The 13621-nt window shown below is 50.5% G+C and overlaps 1 protein-coding gene and 1 long non-coding RNA gene across 2 annotated transcripts; one reads left to right on the forward strand and one right to left on the reverse strand.

Moving 5' to 3' along the window:
* Nucleotides 1–7966: 7966 nt before the first annotated feature.
* Nucleotides 7967–11929, forward strand: GIP (gastric inhibitory polypeptide). The gene is made up of 4 exons (XM_009933566.2): nt 7967–8040; nt 9106–9252; nt 9587–9718; nt 11833–11929. Exons 1-4 carry the CDS (start codon nt 7967–7969, stop codon nt 11927–11929), a joined length of 450 nt encoding a protein of 149 aa, XP_009931868.2.
* An 86-nt stretch (nt 11930–12015) lies between these two features.
* Nucleotides 12016–13377, reverse strand: LOC142364323 (uncharacterized). The gene is made up of 3 exons (XR_012766237.1): nt 13116–13377; nt 12883–13013; nt 12016–12433 (listed from the first exon to the last, which is right to left on the reverse strand). It is a non-coding gene; the product is annotated as an uncharacterized LOC142364323 (long non-coding RNA).
* Between the last annotated feature and the right edge of the window lie 244 nt (nt 13378–13621).

Consider the following 13621-nt stretch of genomic DNA (forward strand, 5'->3'; position numbering starts at 1 on the left):
GTCTGCAGACGCACAGAGATCTGTTCAGATTCCCACCCAACAAAGCCGCTTTGTGTGGATTTGGGTTTTTCCCCTCACGATGGAAAGGGTTCAGCTTGGGGGTTTCTGTCCCTTTCTTCAGGCGAGTGGTAAATCCAACTGCGAGCGAAGGCAAACCCTTATCAGAACACGCCCTGAAATGTCATTGTTCAGTTAGTCCCCTTAATTTTCACTTTTTCCCCAAAACGAATATGCCACAGCTTCTTTAGAGCAGACCTTTCGAACCCGTCAATTTAGTTTTTCTCCCTCAAACATCACCGTGAGCAGACGGACAGAGCTGGAGCAGCCATTGCTCCTACGCCGGAGCGATGGGGGAAAGCTTTGGTCTTGGTACAGTGATAAACTAAACTAACGGAGTAGGGAGAGCATCGTGGGGGATGAATCCTGCCATTGCTGAACTCCCCCTGACCTTATTTCAAGCAGGGGCTGGTCTTTTGAACCCCCCTCCAAACATTTGCAGCACTTATAAAAAACAGATTAAAAGTTTTCCTCTTAACAACTGTGTGTGTTTGTATCAGATTTCCTCCAGTCTGAAATAAATGCATTTAATTCAGATTTATGCTCCGCGAGTACAAATTTGGGGGCCCTATAATATCGAGTCACCGCTGAAGTCCCCCGAAGAACAGCGGGTTCTCCAGCACTCACCGCTTCTCATCCCACCAGGTTTTAACCTCCCTGTAGCGGGAGGCAATGAAAGGCTCCGCCACTTCACTGCGTTGATGCCTGATTCTTTATACCCAAAACAAGTGTGTCCCGGGAGGTGGGAAGCTCCGCGGCGATGCTTTCTGTTGTGGGTCGCTTTAAAAAATATAGGTCATTTCACAATCGAAACCTTGACCCGTACCCCGCCGCCTGTGCCGGGGCACCCGCACGGCTGGGCTGCCGGAAAGGCGATGCTAGGAGAGCAGCAAGGGCACAAGATGGAAATAATTCCACGTTACTGACCCAGCCACTTGGGCAGGCACCTTGCCGTGGACCGGGTTGTCGAGTTTCTCGTCCTGCTGGTACATACTTGGGATTTAGCGGGACTGATTATTTCCTCTCCTTTCCCGCAGCTCCGCGGCTCTAATCTCCCCAGCTGGTTAGTTCTGGCTCGATCTTTGCTGGAAGGGGGAATAAAGGATGATTTTCGAGTGGAGATAACTGCCGCAAGGTGAAGTGCGAACAGAGTAAAGCACAGGTAGTGTTAACACTGGAGCAAGCCCAGATCATCTCTCCAGCCTCTTGCAGCGGCGACCGTGCTTGCCACGCAGAGCTATAACTTGCAGTTGTGAGATTTATTTTTTCTACATAGCTCAATGAGCCAAATAAATCTTCCCCGCACAGACGCTACAGGTGCTGTCGTGGGCTTTCTGTTACGGCAGTTACTGTCCCGCAGGTCCCTGCTCCCGGGGGGTACAACAAGCTTTTAAGAAAAAAAGACACAAGCAGAGCATGCAGCAAGGAGAAGTCCATATTCCCCGTGTTTTGTGGTTCCCATCTTTAGCTGTTGCGGGGGTTTTTTTCCCCCCAAAGAACTGGCAATCAGGAAGGCTCTGAGACAGCCATCCCAGTGAGCTGAATCCCTCAAGAACAACCGCTGGAGCCTGAAAAGGCCCTAGGGTTTGTTTGCAGTTAAAAGGGAGTATCGGCATTTAAAGCCATATCTGGTATTTTGCCATTGTGAAAAAACCTGTTCCATTCCCACAAGCACTGGAGGGGGAGGCAGGTCTGAACCCAGCAGAGAGGACGAAGCTGTGCTCGTCACTCCGAAGACGCCCCGTAAACCCACCCAGCCCGTCCTTCGTGTCCCCGGCGTGGCTCGACGCGGGCGCGGGGCAGGGCTGAGCACAAGGGACGGGATGAGGAGCCAGGCAAACCCTCGCTGCCTTCAGCTGGAGCCGAAGCTGCGTTTGCCACCTTTTGGTAAGGCTGAGCCTCCTGGCAGAGTCCGGGCACCGGGCATCGGGTGTGCGGTTTCCCCTCCCGACAGCACCAGCCTTTGCTGCGCGAGACAGAGAAGATGCTGCACGGTAGCCGAGGGCAGCCCCGGGAAGGGAGGGGAAAGCTGGACACGGGCTGTGGGGTCAAGGCTTGGGGGAAAGAAGCTCATATTTGGGACTCTGCAAAGCTGTGACGGGACGCCTGAGAAGAAAGCATCCAAGAGTTACCTCCTCTGCAAGGCGTTGCTGGTACTTCAAGGAGAGAAATGAGCTCCCAAAAAAAGCTTTGAGCCTCCGTGCCTCTGCCAGCAGCAAAGCTGAGTTAAGAACAGAATTGGTACTGAATCAGGACCAGAGTCTGAATGATGCTCCAACGCTTGAGATTTCAGGGAGAGGGTGGGGGTGAAGAACTTAAGCATCCCTCCTTCCTCTCTCCCTGTGATCCGAGGAGCAGAGCAAATGCGAATGCCGATCGATCGCAGCCGGATACAGTTGGGAATCTCAGATCAGCCTGATGCTTGCACACAGAGTGGAGCAGAAAGCGTGATTTCCACCTGGGATGCGCAACACTCGAAAGCCTTCTCCTGCAGAGCAGAGGTGCCCTGAGCGGTGCCCCGCAGAACGGCAACCGAAGAGCCCCGCTCCCCAGGGAAAGGGAAAATCTGATCCACCACAGCCCCTGGGAACAGGGCAGAGGTGCAAACCGTGCCGCTGAAGGTGCGATGCTAGAGCTAAACACCAAGAAATTTCTCAGGAAGTTTGCAGTGTTTTCGTTTCTGAAAACTTTTGGGAACGGATCAGACTCGTCCATTCTGAGGGACTTCAGTGGAGCTGAGGCTGTCTGGAAGCAGGGGAGGGAATGGATGACCTCTTAAGGTCACTTCAAGCCCTATTTTCCATGATTACAGGGACATCTCATACTTGAAATGCTTTGTAATCAAAGGTGCCCTTGAGACGTTTCGGTGTCTCAAAGCAGAGCAGCAGGACCATTTCAGCAACGCAGCTGCGATCTTCCCAACGCGTTCCCGAATTCCTGAAACACCAACTCCTCCAGCCAGGTCTGCTGCGGAGAAGAGCAGGGCTCACTCACCAAGCACTGCGTGGCTGAAGCAGGGCAGCCCCAGCTCTGCTGTTGAATTTGCAGGGAAACCAACGCCGCGGCTGGGTGAAACCTAAGCTGAAGTGTCCCCTGTCCCAAGCCGGCACCCAGCTGAAGCTTGTGAAACGACTTGTGGCTGTCAGAGAAGGCAGCAGACCACAGATGAGGCTACGAGGGTAGGGCAGAGCGAGGTCTGTGTCGTTAACCAGACCCTCTGCGCCCTGGAAGCGGCAGACGTGGGCACGGTGGCCCCTCTCCAGGTCAGCACCTCACTCGTCACCCCTGCGCTTCCCAGACCCGAGCCGGCACGCAGAGGCTCAGCGTTTCCGGCACCGATCAGTGGGCATCGCACAGACGGAACGAAACACGGACAGTGCCCACCTGTCTTTGGAAAGAGCTCCTGCGTAGCTGGGGGTTTCTTGTTTGAAAGCTTGTGAGAAATTTTAGGGCGATGCTGCTGTCCGAGCTGCACCGGCAGTAGACAACCTGAAACAACCCTAGCTGTGAACCCTGGGTCAACATTGAATGTTGCTGGATATTTATTTCACTCTATTAACTTTATATCCTACAGAGGCACTTAATGAGAGGAAAACAAATAGGTAGCGCGTTGGAGAAACAAGATATCTGAGTTGGCTGGGAGTGAAGTGCCCAGAATACATATCATAAAGACACCGGGATAAACTATTCCATTTTATTGATTAGCAGCTGTGCTAGGAGTGTAAATTGGTTATTTGTAACTATTATAGTGCAGCATTTATTACAGCAGGCACCACGCTCCTGCGCGGGTGAAAAGCTTTTGGGGACCCTGGCACACCTGTGTGCTGCTAGCTAAAGGACTAAGCCATGTATTAAGTAGTTCCTGTGAAAGCAGTAATTACTCCCTAATAGCACTGAACTCTTAATCTACACTAATGATGTCCTTCTGAGCCTTTATTTTAATGCAATATAGCTGCAACACTTGTTCCTGGAGAGGCTGCTTGTGCCAGGGAGTTGTGGAACTACAGAGCAGCAAGAGCTCATCACTGCAGCCCCGGGGCAGTGGGATGAGGGGCATTCTGCAGTCTCCTGGTGCAGGAAGACAGGCAGGGGTTGAAACCAGGGTGAGTCTGACACTCTGTCCCAGCAGCACTTCTCAGAGGAGCAGAAAAAACACTTCTGAGGTGGGAACTGCAGAATGGATGGCCTCTACATGGAGACACATACCTCATCGCGCTGGATTTCTACCCCTGTTTGGGATGGGATGCGCTGGGGGCACTGTGCCAGCACAGTGAAACCCTCTCCCACACCGAAACCACCGATCTTGCCATTATTACTCCAATTCCACCGAGGGCTGCTTCTTGCTCAGCCCCATCAACCAGAAACCCTACCTTCTTCCCACACAAATCTGTGACGTAGCTGAGAAAGCACAAACCGGAGAGGAGGCAGGCACACACATCCCTCCTACATCAGGTGTGCGGGGTTACTGCTCCCAGCAACTCACCTGAACTCCACAGGGAGAAACAAAAAGGCTGGCAGACCCGAGGGGAAGGTTGTAACTTGGATAACCTCCTGCAAAAGTTCAGGCTGTTCAGGGGAACCAAGCTGCGGATGGGACTGTGCTCTGCAAACCGGCACGGTCAGCCACGGGCGCTGCTTCGCTGCGGTAACGGTGTGAGCAGAGCTCGGCTCAGGGGTTCGGCTGGCACAAACGTACTCCTGCTCTGCTCCTTCAACAGATCGAATCTAGGTGTGGTGAGGATCCCAGAGCAGCAGGTACACACCTGGTAGCAGCCCCTAGGCAGGCTTTACATGTTCAAAGGTAATGGGTCAGGTTCTCCCAGAGAGCCCCAGGGGAAGCGGGGCAGGTCAGGCGCCGGGGAGAACATCTTACCGGACACGCAGCCCCAGCCGAGCTGGCGGGAAGCGGATTTACCCCTTGTGTTCTGACGGCACCGTCAACATCTGCAGAACATCTGCTCTCCTGGATCCAGCTGTGCAAGGGCAGGGTGAGGTGGTGGCCCCACTGACCCACGTCCCCAGCAGCTGCAGAGCCACAGGGAACCACTCCATCACCCGCTCAGGACAGCAAAACCCCAAATGGGTGCTCAGGTGCAGCTGCCATCCCTCACCCCACACAGGCGGCTGCCGTGCCACCACCCTCCACCTCGTTAACCAGTGCTGCCTCACCAGTCCTTACTAGTTTCCTCTCTTCCACTCTCTACCCCAGATTTTCTCCTCTTAGAGAGCCCATTTTGGGGGGATAAACACTATTTTCAGTACTTGGGGTTTGCACAAGGGGTCCAGACTACAGTTGGGATGCCCAGACTTGATGGTGACAAAAATAATGATAGGAACTATTGATTTTAGCCAAATTATTCCTGTAAGAAAGGGAAGGAGCAGAGTAAATCTCTCTAAGATGCCACTTGCACTTGGAAAATAAAAGATGGAAATTAAGAAAGTTTTTACCATGGAAGGTGGTGCTACACGGAATTAAGGCTTAGACCAATGCCATCTGTATTAAGCCCAGAGTGCATGCTCATTCTTCATTTTGTGATACCGTAATGTTTAATTGCCATTAATGTAAACATATTTTACAAGGTTATTTTCCTGCTCTGTCGGTCAATGGACCTAATGAAGCAGCTCTAAGTGGGTTTGAATTGCTTCGATTAGGTGTTTGATTTCCTGTTTACCTCATGGAATTGGGCTTGGTCCTGCACAGCGAACAGCTATAAAAGCTCTGCAGGGTCCCCTCTGAGCACCAGAACGGCTGCAGTCCTCAGGGCAGCTTCAGAGAAGCAGAAAGGTAAGAAGCTCCATGTCAGTCTCTCTTTTTAACATTCTTTTTACCCTTCTTTTTTTTTTTTTCCCTGCGATAACAGCGGGAGTGCAAAGCGTTTGGCAGCGTCAGGCAGCAGCCGTAGCAGGGCAGGGACAGCCCTTCCCTTCGGCTGAGCTTCCCCCAAAGCGGTGCGAGGCTGGGCAGAAAGACCCGCAGCACTGGTCGTGTCGGGCTGGGGAGGGAAAGGCCGTTATCTCGGAGGAGGATTCAGCACACGGCAAATCATCCGGTTGGGATCTGCACCTTTGAACGGGGACTACACAGGAAAACGAGGAGAAATTGGTTCTTGGTTGCTTTTTGGGACCTACCAGCTATGGGTAAAACAGGGGTAACGCTTCTCCCAGAGCAGAGAGTATTGGGCAGGGGACTGGAAGACCTTCGTGTCTCAAAGCTCCCACCAGTTGCTCCTCCTTTGATGAAGGACGAGCTGTTGGATCAACGCAGCGCAGGTGTTGCAGCAAACTGAGGCAGAGCTAGCAGAGCTGGACTGGTCCAGTTGGGCATCACGCAGGCAAAGGGGTCTCGTCTTAACTCAGAAATGGTTTTGCAAGAGTCTCTGAAAATGTGGACTGCTTTTCCTCCCTGTCTGGGTAAATTCTGCAGAGAAGGAGTGCTGCCTTTTATTAAAACTAAGGCTGCAATGCGCTTCCTCTCTTAGTTCATAAATAATTACCCTAAGCAGAATTATATTCTTGCACAACTTCACTATTTTCAGATCCATCATCGTGCCCACCGTTGTATCACCAATATACGAAATGAAAAGCAAGTAAGAGGGAAACCTCAGTTATTTAATCATGGCTTTTTTTTCCATTCTCATTTAAAATACTCCTCAGCTTTTTGTGTAACGGAATTTACTCCTGCTGTTCACACACTCTGTGACTATTTGTCTTTTATTGCTTTAGCTCTAAATATTTTAGGGATTTTGCCAGCGTTCAGCGTATTACACCTTTGCTTTTCAGAGCATTCCTCAGAACTTGATGTAGCTGAGATAACACATTTAGTATTTTTCTCACTGAATAGGAAGGGCTGAAAACATTTGTAAAAGATGTCACAGTTTTCCAGAAATAAAAAATGCCTCAATTACAAACAACATCCGAACTTGCAAATTCTTGCTCTCTCCAAAACAATAATTGGGCTGCTGTGAGAGTACAAATAACTACTTAGAGGAGTAGAGTTCTGTCAACGTATGAATACATTTTTGAAGGGTGGGATACTCGAGTCCTGATCTAGACCTGTTGTTTTTGTTACTGTATCGTTCCTGTTCACAGCAGCTCTCCATTGCCACGCACTTTCCAGAAACAGCTACAACAAAGAGTGAGGTGAGGGACACAACATGTATGTGAGCCACGATCAAAACCATTTTTGTACGGACTTTGCAGAGCTGGAATAGTAATTAAAAGGGCTCAGATGTCCAAGGACTATGGAGCTGAGCTGTGGACGTGAGGACTAGGAACAGCTTGAAACTAATAAATCTTGCAATCTGATCCTGTCACTGTCCATGGGGTATTTTTCATAACTGATATTCACTGCCCCTGGCTCCAGTCCCTACATAAGGCATTATCCATCCCAACAGAAAGCCTCCCAGAAATTAGATCAGGCTCCTAAATCCTGCAGAACTGCAGTGTGGGATAAGCAGGATGCCATTGCTGCTGAATCGCCCGATCCGACGTACGTCCCCGTTCACATACTCCAGATTGAATCGACCCTTCAAGCACAATGAGGTACCCACAGGGTCAGCTTGTAAACACGGGGGAAGACAAAGCCCTTCCCTCGGGGAACGCGCAACCCACAATGAATTTGATGGTTACAATAAAAGTACAGGGAACCAACATTACAAGACACCACAGTGGGAAAGAGCCTTGGCATTGAAAAAGTAATTTAGCTGGGAACGGCAGAGGAGGGCTTTGTAGGATGGAGAAGGCTGCTCCAAGCACTAGGACTGAAGAAACGCGTTTACAAGCACAGGCACGTGCCCAGCCACCGCACATCCCCCTGGGTTTGCTGTCCTGTCACTTTTGTGTCCCATCTGTTATAGGGGTGGACATCTGCATCATCTGCTGCTTTTGAGCTGAGAAACCAGCCAAGAAAATGATGTCTTTCAAAGTTCTCTCTCTGCTCCTCGCTTCTCTGGGCTTTGTTTTGATGGAAGAGAATGTCTCGGGGTAAGTGTCTTGGAAAGCTCACAGTGTATTTTGAGCCTTTTCCAGCTCCCCACTGGAGGCAAATGGACTCTTTCCCCTGGCATCTTGGTAAGTAGGTGAGAGCATGATTCCTGAGGTAGATCTCAGATAACAGAGACAGCCAAGCCTACAGAGATGAGCAAATGATAAGAGAGATATCAAACTAAAGCCCTGAGCCATTGAACCAGACCTGGGAACTCCCAAGTTTTCCCTACAAACTTCATGGCTCTGGGTTAGGAGGAACAAGCTGGAAGTCAATCAGGAAGAGAAGAAGGTTGGCTGAGAACTAGAAACAAGATGTAATCATCTTACATGAATGAGGCTAGGGGGCATCCGGTATTGCGAAGCTTCTGAAAATATGACCATTTACATAAAGCAGGTATATAATAAAGACTTTCCCTCTCTTTCTCTGACTCCTGCTACAAAATTTCCAACTATCACCCAAGAATCTCCAAAAGAATCCTCATTAGAGCAGTAGGAGCTGCTGCAATCCCAGATAACAGTACTAAAAAAGGATCAGCCTGGAAATCCTTTGCTAACTTAAGTAGTCACTGATGATGTCTATGCTGTCAGCTCAGCACTGGTCTAAGGTCAGCTCTTGTCTCCTGCCATCCATCCCCGAGCCTCTCGAGGACGTGGGAGAAGGTTTCCTTGCCCCAAGGTGGGCAGCTCACTGGAGGAGTGAGCCTGCACACACGTGGCACCTTAGCTCGGACCCAAAGTCCATGTGAATCGGGCCACGGCAGGGAAAACCACACTGACTCCAGCAAATATCCTGGGCTCATCTCCTCCCAGGTTTTCACATCTGAGCTGCACTTGTGTTAGCAGCCAGTGAAACGGATGAGGAGCGTGCTAGCCCCTTCTCCGGCCACCTCCTCGGGTCACAACGCAGGAATGGTCACCTGTACCAAGAGAGATTAAAAGTGACCACAAACCCTTGCTGACGGCAGGGACCACACAGGCCACCACGTGTAACCCAAGCAAAACCGCACGGCACGTGCTCCCGGTCCGCACCGGACTCACGCTGTGTCTCTGCTCTCACCCCAGTGTAAGTATAAGGACTCCCAGTGCCAGACCAGTGCAAAGACGCTACTCTGAAGCCACCCTGGCAAGCGATTACAGCCGCGCGATGGATAACATGCTGAAGAGGAACTTTGTGGAGTGGTTGCTAGCCAGACGGGAGAAGAAAAGCGAGTAAGTGTGCAGACTTCCAATGCTTGCTACGATCCAAACTCACAGCTGTCATCAGCCAACTGATGGCTACAGAAGAATGCAGAGCCGAGGATATTTTTCTTGGACTGCAGCAGTGATTCTCTAGGGAGCTGGTTTTCTTTTTTTCTTTTATTTTTCTAAGTCCTAGAAATGTTTCTGGTCTGTCGGCACACAGCACAACCATCCCTCTCCCTGTCCAAGACCCCTTTCTTCGCTGGCTGCTGGAGTGGGAGGGAGCTGGGTTTTGTGGAAAAGCAGCATTTTGGCACCCTCTTCTGGCACCTCGGGCTGAAATCTTCCCTTTTCGCCTCTCCAGCAACACCATCGAGCATTACAAGAGGGAAGCTGAGCCCCAAGTCGCAGTTGCGAATGGCCAGAGATTGGACCTGGGCACCCAGGAAGCCAAAGACTTCTCTGCCTGGCTTCTGAAAGCCAAGAAAAACCAGAGGTGAGCCGGGGGAACAGCAAGAGAAAACCTGGTCGCAGGGAGGGAGGAGGTCCCCGAGAGTTTTAACTTTTGAAGGAGTGTTTTTTGGGCAGGAATCTGTGGTAACGGCTTTACACAGGAAAACAAGAAGATTTTAATTTCGAAAGGAAATTTCACATTTTGCAATTCTGTTTTATGAGTGAGGAAAAGAGCAAAGACAACAAAAAGCCTGTCTGATTTTGAGATTTCTCACAAAATACAAATTTCAGAAATATAGGCAACTGGGGTCATCTTTGGTTTTACAAACATCAGTGCAGCCTCCTCGAAGCCCAGCGCATTGATAAGGTCACAGCACGGACTTTTGACAGGGCTGCTCCTCTGCACCCCAACATCACCGTAAGGGAGCAGCCAAAATGAAGTGCTGCGACCTAATCAAAACAAAGCCTTCCCAAAAGCAAGTGAAAATGAGATGAAATCGATACATTTCTGTGAAACATTTTGGTTTGATCAAATCAACCCATGGGGAGGGGGGGAACACCCCTTGTCCACGCTCTCAGCGTGTTGACCAGCTCATTTTTAGAAAAACAAAACATTTTTTTCTTCATGTCACTGCTACAAGGTCTTCTGGTGAAAAGCCTGTCACCTACACGTGAAACCACGCAGGAGAGGCGCCTGCCTGACCCGGGAGGAATTTCCCAGTTTGTTTCTGATCTGTGCGCTTTACTGGGGACGCTCAGACAGATTTTTTTACACGTATATATTTTTTTAAGATTGTAATTTTGTTAAAATCATCACGGTAATGATGGTGATACGAGCTGGCTCGGAACAGGTACCTCTGGGCAAGGTAACGGTGTCCATATGGAGCACGCTGTTGCTGCAGCTCGTGCCTTCATTTCCCGAGCCATCTGGCTGCGAGCACGCTTGTGCATCTCAGCGCTGCACGGCTTTGTGCTGTGTCAGCATATCCACAGCCTGTCAATAGCCTGTTTCACCTCCCCCAGTCTTAGCTTGTGTCACAAATGTTCAAAAAGCAAATTAGACATGTGAGTCCGAAGGAAAATCTGTTCTCAGGCACTTTCTATATTTAAAAAAACCACAACACACCAGCAGATGAATGAGGGATACATTTCCTTTCTTTAAGATGAAGGGGATTTTACAAAACCTAACAGGTTGCTGCTGCCTAGTCCTAAAATGGTGGCAAGAAGGAGAAAAAAAAAAAAAAAAGCACTTACCACACACAGCCCACATCCTTCAGGCACAATCCTAGTGTCTTCTAGCAAAAAAAAAGGAATTTCTAACTATGGGGAGTCACGGGACAGTCACCCAGCACAAGAATCTGGGGGCATTTGTTGTCTTTTACAGCCTTTGCATGAAAACTGCTTTAGAAACCAGGGTGCGGGGGATGACCCGGGGTGGGGGAAATGAGCACAGTTCTGGTTCACAGAGGTGTCTCAGGCCAAGCACTCAGCAAATCAGACACTGAGAATTGCTAGTCATACGGAAAACACAAAAATCAAAGAAAGGAGGGCTTTGAGGGATCTGAAGAGGTCATTTAGTCTGACCTCTGCTCCAAGGCAGGATCAACGCGCCCTAAACTGTTCCTGACAGATGTTTGTCTAACCTGTTCAGAGGGGGGGAGGGAAACCTTTGATGCTACAGATTAATCAGCTTGATTAGCTTCATTTAAAAAAAGAATTGTTTTCTAGTGTCTCCCTTAATCTCCTTAATTGCAAATAAAAAATGCGACTTGCAGGGGAAAGTCCACGCTGGAAACAAAGACTTTCCTTTGTGAGTTTGGAGCGTAGATGCTGCTTCACCCACGCTCTGCCTTTGTTTTGATGCCTGCTGGGTCTGAGGGGAGGTGGGGTGCAAGGGGGTCACCGGACCGTTCCGCCCCATCCCCCGAGCCTCACAGATATCTTCACGTGCCAAGATCAAGGCACTGCTGCGTGCGAGTTCACCATGTCAAAAACAGGTTAAAAGCTTTTTGCGGGTTTATGCGAGTCAAAGATATCGGAGGACAAGGAAATAAAATATCCCTGTGAACTTGAGGGCACTGCGATACGAGGCTGTTACACACCGCGTCTGGATTGTTGCCTCTCCGCTGTCTTTACGGTGTAGCACATTTCTTGCAGTTTTACTTCTCTGGAAGGTTCAGAAGGTTTGAAGGATGTTTTGAACCAGGAATTTCTGACATGGCTGATGTCGACCGATCTCTGCAGACCAGCGTGAGTGGCTGTTCTACCTCTTCCTGTCGTTACAAGCGACCCTACAGATCCTCTCCCAGCCCTTGTCCCCAAAGGCACTGGCTGCAGGGCTCAATCAATGAATTTCGGATTTATTTCAATAACCACTGAGGGCTTACACAGCACAGCTCAGCTGGATTTGACTGGAGAGTTAAGAGCTCCAGTCAGAGCTGAGCTCTGCAAAAGCATCTTCAGACGGTAGATAGAACAACGATAGGGGAAGACTAATTTTTAAAAATTCCTGTCTAGACAAGGGAGGTTGGTAAATCCTTTTCCCCTTTTTAATGAGAAAAGGCGGTGTTCATCAGACCACTCACAGTAAATGCTTTTTCTATGCATTGTACCCTGCTATGAATGGCATTCGGAGAGAAACACAAGAAACCGGGATGCAAAAGGTGCAGGGGAGGGTCCCGAGGAGGCTCAAGGCAACGGCAAGCTCATCCTATGCTTCGTTGAGGAAAATGAAGGCTGAGAGAGACAAAGTCACCATCTATAAAAAAACAGAGCGAGAAAAGAGCTGTTTATGCTAATGGCAAAAGTTGGCACAAGAACAAAAAGGGATGAACTGGCCCTGAATAAATGCAGGTTGGAAATGAGAGGCAGCTCTGTGCTGCGGACAATTCCATGCAGCTTGGTCAGACAATGCGAGGCGAGTGGCCAGAGAAAGCAAATCACTGCTGAGCTCGGGCCGCAGCCTGTCCTGCGGAGAGACGCTGATTTGCGTCTCTCTCCTCTAACCAGGTGCTGACTTCTCTCAAAACTGGTGGGTACTTACTATTAGCTGCTAACTTTGATACACGTCTTGCTATCAAAATGGATTTGCAAGGTGTTGGAGGGAGCTGGAGGGCAGAAAGGCAGTAACTTGTGCCTCGTCTCCTATAGGAACTAAGTGAAAATGGGTTAAGTGATACAGTAATGCAGGAATTGATGTTTTCTCACCAGCTTTTGCCTTGTTAGGGCTGTGTAACTCCAGGACCTTCCCGAGGAGCTCCCTGTTCTTCCCATCCAGACACATGAGAAGGAGGAAGACGTCTGCTTTTCACTCTGTTCTGTGCACATCGTCTATTTTGCTAACGCAAGCAATAAAGAGCTTAGTTTGAAGCTGAAGTAAGGTTCAGATATGACTGGATTTGGGGATGGGCTATAAAATATCACTAAATTGCTACAAGTACCCAAGTGTCCTTCCAAAGGAGGGTCAGGAGGTCCCAGGGCAGCTCATGAGGGGCAGGGAATCGGCCTTTGGCTGAGCCGGCTGCGACACGGCACAAGCCTAAACGCAGATTTTGGGGGGTTTCGGGCCTGCTGCCGGGCGACGGCTGAAAAACGGGCACTGGGATGGGCGACGGGTGGTGGGGAGCAGCTCGGGCTGCAGCAGAACCAGCACTGGCCCAGCCGGCCCGCCCGAGGGACCCCTGAGGACAGGACCCCCACCGGTCCCCCTCCCGACCGGGGCACCCCCGCACCCCATGGAGGGGACCCCACGAACAGGGACTTCCCCCCACCCGTGGGGCTCCCCCCACCCCGGGGGAGAGCGAAGCCCCCGCCAGTGGGGGTCAACCCCACCCAGGGAGGGGCACCCCCCCCCACAGGGGACTCAGCCCCCCCCAGACAGGGCCTCTCCCTCCCCTCCAGCGGGGTAACACACACCAACCCCCCGCCGCACAGGAACCCCCCGCGG

The sequence above is a fragment of the Opisthocomus hoazin genome, chromosome 26, assembly GCF_030867145.1.
Source record: "Opisthocomus hoazin isolate bOpiHoa1 chromosome 26, bOpiHoa1.hap1, whole genome shotgun sequence".
Taxonomy (NCBI): Eukaryota; Metazoa; Chordata; class Aves; order Opisthocomiformes; family Opisthocomidae; genus Opisthocomus; species Opisthocomus hoazin.